Here is a 17377-nt window from a genome sequence, read left to right on the forward strand (position 1 = left end):
AGACTGATGATATCAAACTGATAAAAGCAAAGTTGTTGTGCTTTTAGATAGGATCAAGGAACTAAAACTGATACCTCAGCAAAACAAATTACACTGGTGTAGAAGATATTAAAATCTCCTTCTTTGGGATTATATCTTGGGAATTTTTTTTTGGAGAGATGAAGTTATAGTAAGATAAATTCATTAAGGCTATTTGATTTTTGATCACTTTTAGTATATTAATTTACTACAGGTATTTCTTTATAGTTAAATTTGATATTATTTGTACCTGAAATTTTATCAGGATTAAAAAACTTTTTTTCTTTTGAAACAGACCCACTGATGCAGGGGAGTATAAAGATAAATGTTTTTGCTATGCAATTTTGTGTGTGATTCTTTCTTTGCTTTGAAAATATCTTTCCTAAGCTGTATTCCTTCATCAATGATATAAGTGCTTTGGAGGTCTGTGTCTATTGTAACCATCCCTGACAAAAGCCACAGACTCCAGAGCAGAGTTAGGAATATTAGTTTGACGAGAATCTTCCAAGATATAATTTTCAGTGTTCTTGTTTTTTGACTTTTCATTACAAAAATTATAAATACATACAAATTAAATAGGATAATACAGTGAACCTCTTTGTACCAGTTACCCAGCTTCAACAGTTAATGAAGTTTGCCGTCCTTAACTGTCTATATCTCTACTCACTCCTTACCTGCAATGATCTCTTTTACAGTTTAAGTAAATTTACTTATATTGAAATACACGACACCTAGATGTGCGTTTTCACAAACCTACGCACTCATATCAATATATAGGACATTTTCATCTCTCTAGAAAGTTCCCTGGTGTCCCTAATGGGTTAGTCACCCACCCCCAACCCCCGAGAACCACATTTTAAAAAATTATAGATATTTTTCCCCTGACCTTTAAAACTATGTTGATTTATTTTGTATACATACTGAGGTCACGCATTCTGTATGTGTCCAGTATAAGTCCTTTATTTAGAAATTGTGCAAATATACCCATTATAAATTGTTAGTACAATTTAATTTCTTTCATTTTCCTCCCTCCCTGCCTGCCTGCCTGCCTTCCTTCTTTCCTTCCTTCCTTCCTTCCTTCCTCTCTCTCCCTCCCTTCGTTCCTTCCTTTCTTTGTCTCTGTCTCTTTAATAGATCAGTACTTTTATTCAACATCTACCCTAGCTAAGTGTCTTTCTTGCTGGGTGGGAGCACCCGCCGTGGACATTACTCTTTCAAGTATTTGTTAACTTGAGGAGACCTAGAGATACAGAAAGTCGACACTTTACCCTGATATGCTGATTCTTTCAATAATTAGAATAAATTGTATGTTGAATTTAGGGTAGTTAATGCTGTAGATTCTTCGCTTCTCCATCAACATTGTAGCACAGGAACTAGACTTTATCTGGTGTGGATGTGGGGTCATTTCATGAGTGTGTGTAGTGACTCCCCTTCATTTCTGTGTCAGCTTTTAGTTGGCGTGGTAGCATTAGAGCTAAGATTGGCGGGGAAGGTGGCCTAGGAGAGGAGTTGGGGAGAGGCGCTGTGTCATAGCGAGAATGGCAGGGATCGGGAAACGGGAGGCCTGGGGCTCTTCTCTCCTTCTCTGGCTTTGTGTCCTAGTCTTTGCTTCCTCTGACCACAGCTTTCATTGGATAGAATATTACCTTGAATAGGCATATCCTATAAAATGTATACACTGGCAATTAAGTTTATGTGAAAGCACTACTTGCAAAATACCAAGTGTAGTCTCGGGGAATATATGATATAATATATAAAGGAATATATGGTATATAAAATAAAGGAGTGAATTTCGTGACCCAGTGTATGCTTGTTTAATTTCATAAAAAAACATTTTACATTTTGTATTACCTTTTTTTGAGCTTTGGTAGGGTTGGAAATGTATTCATTACAGAACCCAAATTCTATTTATTAAAAAAAAAATCTATTAACATTTTTTTAAGTTGTGATGGGAAGCTGAGAAATGGGGGCATTGATCTGAATAGGCTTTATATGTTCTGGGTTTAATTTTCTTATTTTTTTAAGGGTGTTTTCTTTTTGTGAGAGAAGGAAAATATTAAAATAAAATCTCCCCACTGTCTTCCCAAGTTATCCATTATTCTGATTGTACAGTATTGCATGTAACATCTCTGCATGTGGTTAGTGCTGATAATTCTGCTGCTATAAAACCAGGAACGTTGAGCAGAAATGAAAGCACAATCGAGGTATTCCTTTCATTCTCCTCTTTCCTCCCTAGAAATTTGAAATAAGTCCTACAACACTGATCATTAACATAGAGGGTGTATTTTATAGGGTGTAATTTGGCCACAGTCTGCTGAGGTAAGGAGTCAGATAAATGATTCATTCAGTTAGAAAAGCTTAGTAAATTCTTCAGTAAAACAGATATTCAAATAATCAAGTCACTGGTTTCCTCAAACTACTCCATCAAAAATCCCACCGTGATGAAGTCTGAGAGGACTTTCCTGGCTAATGCATTTGAATTGTTTCGTGACATCTCACATAGCATAACAGTGTTGTAAAAATGAAATAATCTGTTTCATTTGACTGCGGCTGTACCTGATTGTTTTGGTTTTACTTATCTTGTTCCTAGAGATTGTCAACTAATATAATAGAGTAGTTGGGCACTTGGCTTTAAGATGATTGGCCTGGTTATTTCTGAGAAAATATATAAGCCTGGTGGTCCCATGTTTTGTAAACTTTTCCCTTAATTGCAACAGTGTAATCATTGAAAAGTATAAAGTCAAATGAGAGTAAGTGGCAGGAATATGTTACGTTTCATCCCCTTTAGGTAACTAGTGAGACGGATGGGCTATTGATTCGGGTTTGATTAGTAGAGAGTTGGGTGTTCTCTAGAGATAGAAAAGTTATACCTCTGGGTCTCTGGGAGCAAGACAATTATTTTAAAAAACAAGGTACAGTTTTCCTTTTATATGATACAAATTGTGCTGTTGTTATTATTTGATATTGGTCCAAACTATATTGTCTCAAGCTTAGGGGAGGGAGATTTAAATTTTGAGAATTAGTTTGAAGGGGCATAGTAAATGGATCATGAAATACTGTTAGTGAATAAAAAAAAAGGAATTGGAAAAGTTGCTTCAGCTTTCCTAGTGCCTAATGTGTGTACCTCTTGCCCGTTTTCTAGATGAGCAGCAATACTTTTCCAGCTCAAAAAATTGTATTTACCAGCTTGGTTTTCTTTCTCGTTTAACATAGATTGCTGACATGAAAATGAAGTGGCTGATGTTACTCTCTTGCCCATGCAGAATAGAAATGACCTGGCAGAAGCCCAGCCTAGGTCCCATTCTGATTATTTTGTCAGGAAAATGTTAATTTGCTTTGTTTATGACCCTCATTAACAGGGATAATTGAATCTGGACTGTGGTGTGAATGTTTTGCCTATGTCTAATTAATGTTCTATTAGCGGCATAATGGACAGTGAACTTCAGCAGCTGACATGGGTGATATATTCAAATTATATCATGTTTGCATTTCTGATTTTCAGTGGATAGAGTACGTTATAGAAATTTTTGAAATTGTACCATCTGTGGATCATAAAGTGAGCTTTTGTTGTACTTGCCTTTTTTCCTTTGTGCTCCTAGATTTTGATGGTACATATTCATAAAGCATAGTTGTTTTTATTGCCCTACTACTCACATAGTAAATATTTTAAGCCCATTTTCTCAATATGCATGCTCTCCATAGGAGATACAGACACCTTTGCAGATTTCATAGTACTTTTACATGATTTGATGGTATTTTATATTAAGGGACAGACTATCACAAAACCTGTTATTATATACAACTTATTTCTGTGAACATTTTCTAACTCACAAAAATATGAAACAGACAAAGTTGTATATGAGAAATAAATCCTGGGGATATAATGTATCCAAATAAATAAATAAATAATTCAATTAATCACATAAATTAATTAATTTATTAATTTTTACATAATGCATAAATTAATACATAAATTAATTAAATTATATAAATTAATTTAGAAAACTGTTGGGATATTCCCAGTTAAAAACTAATTATAAGATGTCAGTAATTAAAAAAATGGTGTTTTTTTCTGATCTGTTTCTGAAGTAGATAATCTGCTGCATTGATAATTATGGTATTTGCTGGCCTGTGAGCAGTGTGCCCAGTAGCCTTGCTGATGCTTGAGGGCCTGGCTGTTGGCTGATGGTTCCTACGCTACCCAGGTTGCTTTCTGGGAATTCTTGGCAGTCATTTTGCAATTCTTATGACATCTGTGATTTGGTCACCAAAGACTTGAGCTGTTTCCTAGTTTTTCCAGTCAACTCTCCTTTTTCTGGTAACAGAGGGTCTACTTTCTGATGTCAGGGCACCAGAGAAGTTCAGACAGTTCATTTTATTGCACTGGCTTAGACTGGAAGACAGCAGAGCGCTAGGATGCCAAGGACGCAAACACACCTTCTATAGAAAAGGCAGGGGCTGAAGTTATAAGTTCTACTGATGCTCCTTTTGCGATGGTCACACCACTTGGAAGTACTGTTTCAAGCTCTTCCTCTGTCACTTTGGTCAAGAAATCATGCAGTTATTTTTAGCATCATCATCATTATTATTACATCAATATAATTCATATTGTATATTTATTTATTTTATATTCTAATTACTATAGTTTTTGTTATTTTAAAAGGAACTTTTGGAATGAGCATTATAGGCCACATTACCTCATTATGTTGACTATGTTAGAATATTTATAACAAATTCTAAAAAAGTTTTGTCATAATGTGTGAAATCTCTGCTTATTTTTCATGTCTGTGTAGAAGGTCTTCCGACTGAAGATATAAAACATATTCTGGAGAAGGTACTGTCAGAATGGAAGAATGTATCTCAGCATTTGGAAGACCTGGCAAGAAAGATTCAGCTCCAGGAAGATATAAACACTTACTTTAAACAACTCGATGCACTTGACAAAACCATAAAAACAAAGGAGGAGTGGGTAAAACATGCTCCTTCAGACTCTCCCCAGCAGTCCTTGCTGAGTTTGAAGGTAAAGAGATGGCTATCCAGGACATAAAGACTTCTGTGCTCAGTCCTGTATTTAAATAGATGCTCTTTGTATTATGAACATTAAGTTAATTCTGCTCTGATTAACTTTATGTGAGGACGTTCATCTTCAGTGAGTTATATGGCCATATTTTCTCTTCCATAGCGGGAATTGACAAATCTCCTTGGCCTCCAACCCAGAATTGAAATGGTGCGTGCCAGCTGCTCAGCCTTGATGTCGAGGCCTTCTGCTCCAGATTTTGTCCAGCAGGACTTTGAGCTCCTTCTGGATCGCTACCAATCTGTGCAACAGGATTTAGGGGATCGTCAGCAGCAGCTAGAGAATGGTAAACATACCATCTCCTCTATTGCCCCTCTGTTTGCCTTCATTGAAAAATCATTCCCAATATTGAGACCTTTAGCACACTTGCTTATTTGCTTGTTTTGAACTGGACTCACTCTGTTTTCCTCTGCTCCTGCTACTGTTCCAGACCTTAAAGTATATTTAGACTGTTTCCTGGATTCATGGTTGTTTGTAAAAATGCCAACAGCTTTCACATGCTGTAAAATTGTGTTAAAATAGGATATAGTGATTTTAAGGCTGTTTTTAAATGGGGCTGTTTCTCCCTTTCCTTGTAGGAAACTGGTCAGTATTATGACTAAGGGCTAAAAAGAATGATAAGTTACTTTAGTTTGCTCAAGAAGATTCAAGGTTTAACAATACCATCTTCTAATTTAAAAGAAATCATGTTCCTGTTTCGAAGTCCAAAAAGTTTGAGAGTTTTTACTTTTGGAATAAACCTTGTTTTGAAAAGTTAACTGTTAAAAGTTTTGAGAACTGATTCCTCAAATGTTATATTTTTTTCCTCCTAGGCTATTGGTTAAGACAGGAATTGTGTTGAATTAGGTAATGTTATAGGCAGTGTATGTTAGAAAGCTGTACATTTAATCGTGCCCTTACCTGCAGAAATTGTAGATCATGTATTGATAAGCACATCTGTTATGGGTCCTTTCTTCTGGAAAGGCCTTTGGAAACCATACTCTTTGTCCATTGAATTAACCTAGAATGTGAGATGTTTGAAAGTACCTCTTTTCTAATTTACTGTTAAAAAATATGCTTTCATTTGTGACTAGAATCAATAGGCAATTGCAATATTTAGTGTCTGAAATTCAATTTATTTTTGTTTCTAAGTGTGGTAGAACACATAGAACATCAATTTCACCCCTTTAGCCGTTTTCCAGTGTCGAACATACCCACGTTGTTGTGCAACCACCCTCTAGTCCTCTCTTCACCTTGCAAAACTGAAACTATACCCATTAAACAGGGGTTCTCCATTCCTCCTTCCCTATAGCCCCTGGCAACCACCATTCTACCTTCTGTTTCAATGAGTCTGACTACTCTAGATTCCTCATATAAGTAGAATTGTACAGTGTTTGCTTTCTTGTGACTGGCTTATATCACTTAGTATAAGCTTCTCTAAGTTCATCTATGTTATAGCATGTATGAGAATTCCATTCCTTTTTAAGGCTGAGTAGTATTCCATTGTGTGTATACACCACATTTTGTTTATCCATTTATTTGTTGACAGGCATTTTGGTGGTTCCACCTTTTGCCTGTTGTGAATAATGCTGCTAGTTTAACTTAGGGCACTAGTTGTTTTCATCACTTTGTGTTTCAAATAAGCTTACTTCCTTTCCACACAAGTGCACAAGTGTTGCTTGACTGCGGTTTTTACATTGGTGGGTGTAGTCGACTTCCTTTCAGTTGGCGTTTGCAGTCATCATTTCTCTGAGTACTGGCGGCAGCCTGGCTAGTGTCCCTATATCCTGTCCACCGCTCTGTGGATGGCCGTTCATCTGCACGCTCAAGCTTAGAGGAAGACTGGCTGAAGGGATCTTTGTTTCCTTTCATTCTTTGTGTAGCTACTGGGGGAAAAGGCATTATATGAGATAAAAGGAACATTGTAGTACCATCTTCAGAGACACATTTCATCATGACGAAATGAAGAAAAATGATAGGGGGTCAGTTAATATTTCAAACATCAATGTCCGCCGGAATGATGTCACTGATGCTCAGGGAGGCCAGTGGAATGATTTCAGTAACTAACAGAGACCCTTTTAAGTTTTAACTATGGAGTCTAACTCTTTATGTATTAGAATTCACTTATTATAAACAGAAGAATAGCGGTCTGTATAATAATATTAGGCTTCTTACATTATTTTCTCAAACTAAGTATTTTTAAATAAACAGAAATGAAGAGCCAACCTGGACATGCCTATTTGGATATGTTGAGAACACTGAAAGATATGCTACATGATTCAGAAAATAAGGCCCAGATGTCTCTGGATGTCTTGAGTGATCTTGCAAAGGTGGAGAAGGCTCTGAAAGATAAAAAGGTAATACATATTTTAGCTCTTAGAAATCAAGAGTCATTTCTAATGTAGCACATATTGTGAAATTTTTTTTCAACCCCATAAAAATATTAGTCACTTTTGGCCATAACTGGTCAAAAATTTCTTCCAATTTGAATATTAGTTACTATAATGAAGCATGTTAACTAAAAGGAAAGATAGTTATATTAAATATTTTAATAGAATGAGACCCACATTTCTCTCCCATTGTAATGAGCTTAAAATTCTCAACCTGTTTATAGTCTACTAAAATATCTTTAATAGAATAAAGAATATTGATTGAATTGATGTGTTGTTCTTTTCCTATGTTGAGTAAAAATTCTTCCCTGGTCACTTAAGAAATATGGTTCTGAACCATTTCTTCAGCCACAACAGATCAACCAGTGAGCACTGCACCCTTGGCCCTCCCTGGGTGTGCTGATACAAGGGTTTGCTTTTTTTTTTAAAGATTTTATTTGTTTACTTTAAACAGGGAGGAAAGAAAGGAGAAAGAGAAGGGGAGAAACATCAATGTGTGGTTGCCTCTTGCGTACTCACTACTGGGGGCCTGATCTGATCTGCAACCCAGGCATGTGCCCTGACGGGGAATCAAACCTGTGCCCCTTCGGTTGCAGGCCGGCACTCAGTCCACTGAGCCACACCAGCCAGGGCTGGTGTGTACAGATTGTAGTTACACAATCTCTAGTGTAAAGAATGTATTACATGTGGCCCACATACAACTCGTGTAGGGAAAGCTATAGTGTTTCTGATTATGCTTATTTTTTAAAATGAGTTTTTCACAGTTTTTTGAACAAATACATTTTAAAAGTTTATTTTTTTATAGCTTATGTTATTACCTCTGTACAGTCGAATCAGTGTGCATACTGTTAATCTTTTAAAATTTTTTTCCAGGCTCTTGATGAAATCCTTGAGAACCAAAAACCTACATTACATAAACTTGCAGAAGAAACAAAGGCTTTGGAGAAAAATGTTTCTCCAGATGTAGAAAAAATGTACAGTCAAGAATTTAACGATGTTCAGGGAAGGTGGAACAGAATAAAGGCCAAGGTTTCCAAAGATCTTCATTTGCTTGAAGAAATTATCCCCAAACTAAGAACTTTTGAGGTAATTTCAGGGGCTTTTAGAAATTTAAGTTTATTACAGGGTAAAATAGTAGTTATCATGTAAGATTCAAATATCTATTATTTGAGTATTTGGCATTGTTTCTAGTCCTACATTTATTATGTACTTAAGTTGGGATGTATAACTTTCTTACTGAAGCCATACTTTGAATGTGCTAGAGAGCAAAAAAGTAAAAGAAAATTGCTTAAAAATGGTCAAAATAATGTTTCGGGGATGAGGACCCCGCATGATGTAGAGACCAGTGCCTAGACTGCAGTGGTAAATCAAGAGTGGTGCAAGTTGCCCAGGTAGTAGCAGAGTGCTCAGTCTTTGAAGCTGGCTTTTCTAAAAGTTTTAGATGTTCGAATTTGAAAAAATCTGAAGTAGACCCTCAATAGACAGTGTCAGTTTGGAAAAGCAGGTACTTTGAGGTGTATGAAAATTCAGAAGGAGGATCTTCTGCTGCATCTGAAAATGTCTACAGGTGTTGAAGCAATGGGAAAGTCCCAGAGGAGAGGGTAAACGTGAGGACCCCAGGAGGAAGTGGTAACAGTCAGTGTCAGGGAAGCCAGTCGGAACTCTAACACCTTACCTGAGAGGAAGTTGGAGAAGTGGCGTTTCCAGATCACCTGGCTTTGCAATAGGGAAGATCTGGATGAAGAATGACCCCATCACTCTCCCTTCCCCATAGGCTCGCTGTTCTCCCACGGCCTCCATACCTGGGCCTTTTGTGTTTGTTTTTTATGCACTTAAGTATCCCAAGATGCGCTTCTGAAATGGAGCCTGGCACAGAGAGGGCACTCCATAAATATTTTTCAGTGACTGAAATGAGATCAGTAATAGATTTAGGCATGGAACTATATATGTTGCAATCCCAAGATAATGTGTAAGAGATCATGTATATGTAGGGTATTTGGATTTAGGTCCCAAGAGAATTTGTGTTAAAGATAGTGCTAAAAAAAAAGTGAGAAGGATGAAAATAAAGAAAACAATGATCGAAAATGATATTTTAGAAATTATAATCAGAGGACATGTTATAGAAGAGGGTGGGTAGGCTGCCCAGGTGAGTGCGGAAGGATCCAGAATGATGAACAACAGTGGTGACCACTGGACTTGGAGGGAAGCTCTTTGGCCCCAGGACCGATGGGCAGGTCCAGTCAATGACCAGGAGGAGGGTAAAGATGGCGGGGGATGTGTGTGTGTGTGTGTGTGTGTGTGTGTGTGTGTGTTGGTAGTGGAAGGAGGTGGTTTTCTTTAAGTTGCAGTTCTATACTGAGCTCTCATTAGGACAGACCATTAATTTTGAAGAGAAGTGTGTCGTGTGTAGCTTTGTATTTTTGACTCGTTTAACAGTGTGAGTGGATCTGCTTCCCCTTGTCTGTGTTCAGCTGTAATTCATTCCAACTTTGAAAACCAGAACTACCCTTATTTGTGATTTTAAATTTTTTTGGTTAGCATTTTTTTTTTTGGTAAGCTTTGGATTATCTGTGGTTCTCAGCCAGGGGTGATTTTGCATCCCTTTTTTAAAGGACATTTATTACTGTTTGGAGACATTTTTGTTTGTCACAACTGTGAGGGAGGAGAGGGTGCTTTTGGGATGCGGATTGCAGATAACATTGTACAGTACATAGAGCAGCCCACAACAAAATGTTTTTTGGCCCAAAATGTCAACAGTGCCAACGTTGAGCAATGCTGGATTAAATCTTTCCCGTTTTTTCAAAAGACCATTGCTTTGTTTTCAAATTTAAATCTGAGATGTAGTTAGGGAAATTTACAGGTGAAGATTAACCCAAAGGTTAATCTCCTTTTGCCGCTTAAAAGTGTATAATAGGGTCAGCTACATGTGTGCCAGTATGTTAATGTGGAATTTAAAGATAATAAATGATCTTCAAGACACAAAAGAGAGTCCTGCGGTTATAGTAATCCGGCTTTAGGCTTTAGTGACTTGTTAGTAATGTAGCAAATTCAGGCACTAAAAGAGGCCAGTTTGAGTGCATGCCAAATTTATTTCCATTGAAAATATTCCACATCACGCGCCTGCATCTGGATAATTAGATTTTTTTTTTACTATTATTGAGGTAGCAGATTTGTCATGTCCAGTTATTTTTAGTTTACTTTTTGTGCCCTAACTACAAAATTGTCGGTGTCTGTATTCCCTAATTGTGCAACTTTTTTTTAAGTTGAAATATGCACTTTTAAATTCTGAAGAACTCTTTTACTTCTTTATTTGCTTTGAATTGGTCATTGCTTAACTACTAACAATTCACTTAGGAAAGCTTTTAATTCTTCCCTCCAAAGATAATTACAATCAATATTGATTTCGAGGTTAGCCTTCTTTTCCCTCTTTTAATTCCCTGATTTATAGTTTTTTAGGCATTTCAGTTCTATTTGTCTTTCAGCAATGAGGCACAGTAGGTGTTTGATTCCATCCCAATTTATGATGAGGTTTCTTAGGAACACACTGGATGATGACTTGTTTATTTTTAAAAGGCATTTTTAATTATATAAGTAATAGATGAACAATGCTCATTGGAGAAACTGAATACTAGAGAAGTATTTTTAGAGTGAGCACTGAGACCCTCTTTCTTCCCCAGTCCCGTTTCCTTTCCTGGAGACAGCTGACGTCAACAATGATTCTTTCTGGAGATGAACATATTCAAATTTTTAAAAAAAGGTTATGAATATTAGTAATTCTAATCTTTTTTCCCCACACTGATAGAAACAAATGATAGTGGAACTTCATGAGGGGCATTTAAGTAGATATTATTCAAATGCATGAGCTTAGAGTATGAATTTTCATAACTTGAAATAACGGTGCCTTTCATGGGCACAGCACATTTAGACTTTGAAAGTCTTTTCATAGCTATTGCTTACTTTTCCCACCAGCCTACAATACACGTAGGATGATTATATTATTTGGTGTGTGCAAATTTTAGTTTTCTGTTACCTGTCGGCAAATAGTTTTTTGCTCACTTGCCAACATTTTGTTTGTCTAAAGAAACGACTGGTTTCTTTTGCAGTGTTATGGCCCAATATGTTCTTAAATTTAAAAGAACAATCTATTCCATGCCAAATATAATGACCTCAATTCCTATAATTAAGAATGAAAATGCTAATTGGTATACTTAAAATTACCAAATGGGAAGTCCTCCCACTCCTTCCAGGCACCAAAACATCTAAAAAACACATGAAAAAGGTAATTAAAAAAATTATTGATTTTACTGACAAAATTTTCTTATGAGTTATGGGGATTAAACATTATAAATTCCTATCTCCAGCCATAATTTCTTTGGATTCTGGGGCTGAAAAATATTTCCTTTTTTTTCCTTTCTGCTTCTCCTGATCTCCTGAACTGAGGTATAACTACAGGTACATGAAACCATCCCCAAAGCCCACACAAAACTCTGCCTTAAATTCACCTCCTCTCCTGGCTCTGGGGACTCCTCCTCCAGCCCCTTCCTGCTGTTCAGACTGTCACGTGACCTCTTGCCCTGACAATCTCTTTACTCTTGAAATCAGCCTGCTGCTTTTGATCTCTTCCCTCTTGAACTCACTGACCCCATAGTGCCTGAGTTAGACTTCTGGAAAGTACACTTTGGTTGTCTTCGCTATAGTAACATGAAGTGTTTTGCTAACTATATCCTAGCTCCTGCCTTTTCCTTGCCCCCGAAGGCCTGCCGCATCCACCCCAGTGAGCTGAGTTGGCTGGGCAGGCAGTGTGGGGTCACAAAGACCACACTGGACAATTGCCTTTCTCTGGAAGTGTCACTCACTTGCTGGGGATTTACATCCTCCTCTGCTCATGCTCATCTTTTATTTATTTTTAAAGATTTAATTTATTTCTTTTTAGAGAGGTGGAAAGGGAGGGAGAAAGAAAGGGAGAGAAACATGGGTCAGTTGCCTCTTGTATGCTTCCCAACTAGGGGCCGAACCCACAACCCAGGTATGTGCCCTGGCTGTGAATCGAACCGGTGACCTTTGCTTTGAAGGCAATGCCCAACCCACTGAGCCACATCAGTGAGGGCCATGCTTAGCCTTTAAGATAAGCTTCCTCTACAAGCAATCTTCACGCTTGCTTGCTGCCACACCTGCAACTGCTTTCCCTCCCCCGCAATTCTACTATACGTTGTTTACGCCTTCACAGTAACCCCATTTTAGGCCAGCCTTTATTATGGCTGCACCTGCTATTCTCTCCTCCCCCAACACATGAGCTCTCTGAGGATCGGAACCTTGACTGGCCTACAGTAAGGATGCAGATATGAATGCAACGATTTTGAAGGTACCTTCAGACATCTTACCCACTTGCACCATCTCTGATGAGGCGGGATCTATAAAACCGAAATGCCTCGTTTTTCTAACAGGCAGGACCTTTCTGCACACACACTGAACTGAACTGTGTGCTGTACCCTGACCTAGAGTGAGGAAAGGCGTGTGCTGGGGCTCAGAGACATGCAGAACCAGGTTTTGAAGTTACTTGGAAGATTGTTTTAGGGTAAAAAACACAATGGTAACTACTTTCTAATCTACTAATCTAATGCATTATGGCAGTATGGCTGATTTAACTCTTGCTAGGTAAGGGATAATTGATATAATTATCTTCTAAGGGTGTTTTTACCTCATTCTGAATGCATTTTACTTCACTAAAGGGAGTATTGATGCTCTCCAAACCTTAGATTGAAGAACTCTGTTAGTTTCAGATAAGGAAATATAGTAGCACTGCCTTTGCTGGTCTTCCCTACTGAATGAGATAACGCTTTTGAAGAGCATTCTTGAGGTTAATGAATATTATAAAACCAAACAAAACAGAAATCTTATTACCTTAAATTACTGTTTTAATTCTGGTTTCACAATGCATTTTGCTTATGTCTTGGGTTAGAAATTGACTGCTTCAAAAGCTGTGGGCATTCCTACAGAATAGGGGAGGAGCAAGATAAAATGCCAAGAATTTAGCTGTAAACAGAGACTCAGGGAGGTAGTTGTGTGGCTTGGAATTTTACTGCCTTAAATCCAGCATCATGGCCAAGTTTCCAGTTCCCTCCACCCTCAGCTCCGGGGCTGGGCTGGGAGGTGGGCTGTCACAGGGTAGGGGGTTTTTCAGCGACCTCAGCAGCAGGCGTGACCCACCCAAACGCTTACAGATCAGCACTTTTGGGCAGTAGCGCTCAGCGTACAATTTGGGCCCTACTCATCTACAGTATTTGATGCTTTGCTTTTCAACACTATCATATTAATCATTTTAGTTTTGAGAATTTGTGAGTATAAATAGGAGTGAGAAATGGCTGCTCTAGATAGTACTTACAGTTACATTTTTCATGATGGTATTTACAAAAATTTCAATTACAGTTTACATTCAGTATCATTCTGAATTAGCGTCAGGTATATAGTATAGTGGTTAGACAACCATGTACTTTACAAAGTGATCCCCCCGATAAGGACTCGCCCAGCCCCACACATAGTTATTACAATATTATTGACTGTGTTCCCCATGCTGCAATTTACATCCTTGTGACTGTTCTGTAACTACCAATTTGTACTTTTAATTCCTTTACCTTTTTCACCCATCCCACAATGCTCTCCCCTCTGGCAACCGTCAGTCTGTTCTCTGGGTCTATAAGTCTGTTCCTGTTGTGTGTGTGTGTTTGCTTTGTTCTTTCGATTCCACATATAAGTGAAGTCATAGGGTATTTGTCTTTTTCTCTCTGATTTATTTCACATAGCATAATGCACTGCAGGTCTCTCCATGCTGTTGCAAAGGGTAAGATTTCATTCTTATGAATGAATACATTGTGTATGTGTACCACAGTTTCTTCTAATCCACTCCTGTACTGATAGGCACTAGGGTTGCTTCCATATCTTGGTTATTGTAAACAATGCAGTTTGCATATTTTTTTGCATGTGAAGTAATGACACATTTATTTTAGAAACTTACTAATAAGCTTTCAAAGGACTGAGGTCCCCCAAAGAAGATAAGACATTAGAAATTACCTAATCTAATATATATATGTGTGTGTGTGTGCGTATTCATCTGTTCATTGATTCAGTAAATATGTTCATGCTCTGCAAGTGGATGGAGGTGGAGAAAAAGTTAAGTAAGAGCGCACAGTGCATCAGCTCAGTGATTTTCCACTGGACAGAGAAACTCTGTGCATGCGAGTGCTTCCACTCTCTCCGTGACCTCTTTGCTGTGCCATAGAATGAATGATGAACAGGCTTTTGCTATTTTTTAAATCATGGGAAACATTATTACAAGTGGATTGATACAGTGTTTTCCTTCCAAGGAAAGCAGAGACAGTGGAGGGCGGGCTCCACATTTCCTGCTCACCATAGTAGTTAGTATTGATCTTGGCGACCCCTCCCCTGGTGCGGGCCTCAGCGGGGCAGGTGCGCGATGCTGCCTTCAGGCCTTGTTTAAGTTGGGCTTCCTCTCATTTATTGTACTTGGCTTCCTTGTGCTGAGCTGGGTGCAGTCAGTTCTAGTTAGAAATATCATAAGTAGCAGCTCTTCAAACAGCTATTTTTAATCACTTTTAAACAGTTTTATGATAGAACAAGCATTAGTGTTGGCAGCATTAAATGCCCTTATGCAAACACACGCTCACCCTTGCTTATTCCTCTGGAGTCTCTGATGGGAATAAACAGCAGAGCGTGGCCATGGTGGCTCTTTTATGGGGGTAATCTTGGTCCCAAAGCACTTAGTTTTATAGATGTTAGTAATAATAGCTACCATTTATTGCACACCTGCTTGGTGCCAGGCCCTGTTCAAACATTATGTCTGCGTTTAGATCTGTCATTTTTCTTATGCTAAAGATGAGCTTCTGAGGCTCAAAGAAGAGAAATTGGATCTCTTGGCCTCATGGCTGGAAAAGTGCTGAGCTTGGGATTCAGACCATCGTGTTTGTCTTGCCTGGGGCTCACAGCATCTCCTGGAAGTCAGCCCGGTCTGGATTACGTGCAGGATTTTCAGTAGTGAAAATAGCTTTTCAGATGCCCTTCTGTTCCTTTTGGGGTAATCAGTTGGTCTACATGGCTGGTCTGTGTCTGTTGCTTTTCTCTTTCTTTTTTCTCAGTTGAAGTGTAGGAAAGATGGGACAGGTGTGTGTAACCTGGGTGTGCTTACATGGGTCCGCGTGTGTGAGAGATGGAGGAACAAGGGGGGTCGATGCCACAAATGTCCTCTCATGCCAGTGACTGGGATCATGGCGGCCACTCGCTCCAGTCCGTCAAGGCTGATCGTGACTAAAGCTTCCTGGGAATAGAATGCTTCCATATAGAGGTCAAAAATCCTTGGGCCGGGAGACTATCAGTTTTCTTATTCAAAACTAGATTGAATGAATTCCCAGTTATGTAGCAGTGACCCTCAAATTTTTAAAAAGTTCAGCATGGAAATTAACAGTGTGACACGTGGCACCAACTTAAATGGGCAAAGTTCTTCGTGAACTCTACAGGCGTTTTCATACTTTCTTCTTGCACTTTTGTCTTTTTGCACACCTTTCCCCACCTTGCCCTGATCACGTCTTTCTAAGCCGCCTCCTGTGGTGAGATCCTAGAATGCTGGAGTGAATGCAAGGAAGACATATGCCAGCAATTAAAGTGATAGGGCGGAGTAGGAGTAGTACGGGCGTATGAGAACAGGGGCAGGCAGGCAGAAGAAGAGAGGGGGAAGGGAGCTTTTGGAGAGGGCACAGTGGGACTCAGGGCTTTCAGACCTGCGGGCGGGCTGAGCGGGGAGGTGCGTGCGCAGGGTGGTGTAATTTTAATAGAGACAGAAAGGCCTCACCCTGGCGGTGCTTTTTGCTTTCCATCCTTGTCAGAGAATGACCCTGTGAGCTAGAAAGTGCAGAACGGTCATTACTGAGAATTATTTTTTAGAAGCTAAAGACATGAGGCAAGATTTATGTTCATTCTTGGCTAGAGATACATGACCCACCAGAGATGTTGTATGTGTTAGGAAAGAATGTGTGGTCACCAGGAATTGACATGGATGCCACTGATGAGCTTTGCCCACACTCATTTCCTTTAAGTACTGCTTTCTTTTACTTATTTTTTTGGAGGAGGGATATTAGAGTATTAGAATCACAGATTCATAGACTTACAGACTTATTTCATGTTTGTTCATTTAGTTCAGATAATGCTACAAACCATCATTTTTGGCAAGCCACAGTTTCAGTAAAGTATTAGAGAAAATCTCGTATAACCTTGCAAGAGAAAGATGGAAAGCTAGTTGGGTGTGCTAGAATTAGGTTGACTCGCCTATTTTGAAAACTAAGCCAAAAATTTGTTGATTAATGAATGTCATGGCGTCCTCCTGGGGGAATGCTCAGGCAGGCACTGTCATTGTTCTTATTTTTCATCTGAGAAAACCCCAGCTCTTTCCAGAAAATGCAGTAGAAAGGGAATGCCTCACTCTCAGATTTGCACATAAGAGAGAGCTGGTAGTTTAGCCGATATGAAAATGGAGAGACTAAAAATTCAAATCATTTTGTGAACTAACAAGACAACGTTTGTTGTTTGTAAAGATCAACTCCTGAATTTATGACAGAAGTCAGTTAAGCAATATGAGATACGGGAAATATAATTTTGAGGCAGAATTTTGGACTTTCAGCTCACCATACTATTGTGAATAATATGTCTATAAACAATCAAGTAAAAAACAAAAGGAAAAAAAACTCTACAATAGGAAAAATAAAAAAATAAGAATTTCAGATGTCACTTTATGAGTATAATTATCAGCACGTGAAGTACCAGTTAGGTTTCATTGTTGTCATTCATTCCAGTGTTATAAAGATAAGACTATTTAGTTCTGTGTGGCGTATTGGAAGGGCGTGAAAAA

General features: G+C 38.5%; 1 protein-coding gene across 6 annotated transcripts in view; it reads left to right on the top strand.

Moving 5' to 3' along the window:
- The window catches only part of UTRN (utrophin), a 444878-nt gene that overhangs the window by 135618 nt on the left and 291883 nt on the right, over window positions 1-17377 (top strand). For all 6 annotated transcript variants that reach the window (XM_054570070.1, XM_054570072.1, XM_054570071.1 and 3 more), the window contains 4 exons: window positions 4812-5038; window positions 5201-5381; window positions 7286-7431; window positions 8338-8550. In XM_054570070.1, the coding sequence (XP_054426045.1) occupies window positions 4812-5038; window positions 5201-5381; window positions 7286-7431; window positions 8338-8550 (767 nt within the window). The remainder of the gene's footprint in view (window positions 1-4811; window positions 5039-5200; window positions 5382-7285; window positions 7432-8337; window positions 8551-17377) is intronic.

Source organism: Pteronotus mesoamericanus, unplaced genomic scaffold (genome assembly GCF_021234165.1).
Source record: "Pteronotus mesoamericanus isolate MK-2021 breed Mesoamerican mustached bat unplaced genomic scaffold, CSHL_Meso_final contig_20, whole genome shotgun sequence".
In the NCBI taxonomy this organism is placed as follows: Eukaryota; Metazoa; Chordata; class Mammalia; order Chiroptera; family Mormoopidae; genus Pteronotus; species Pteronotus mesoamericanus.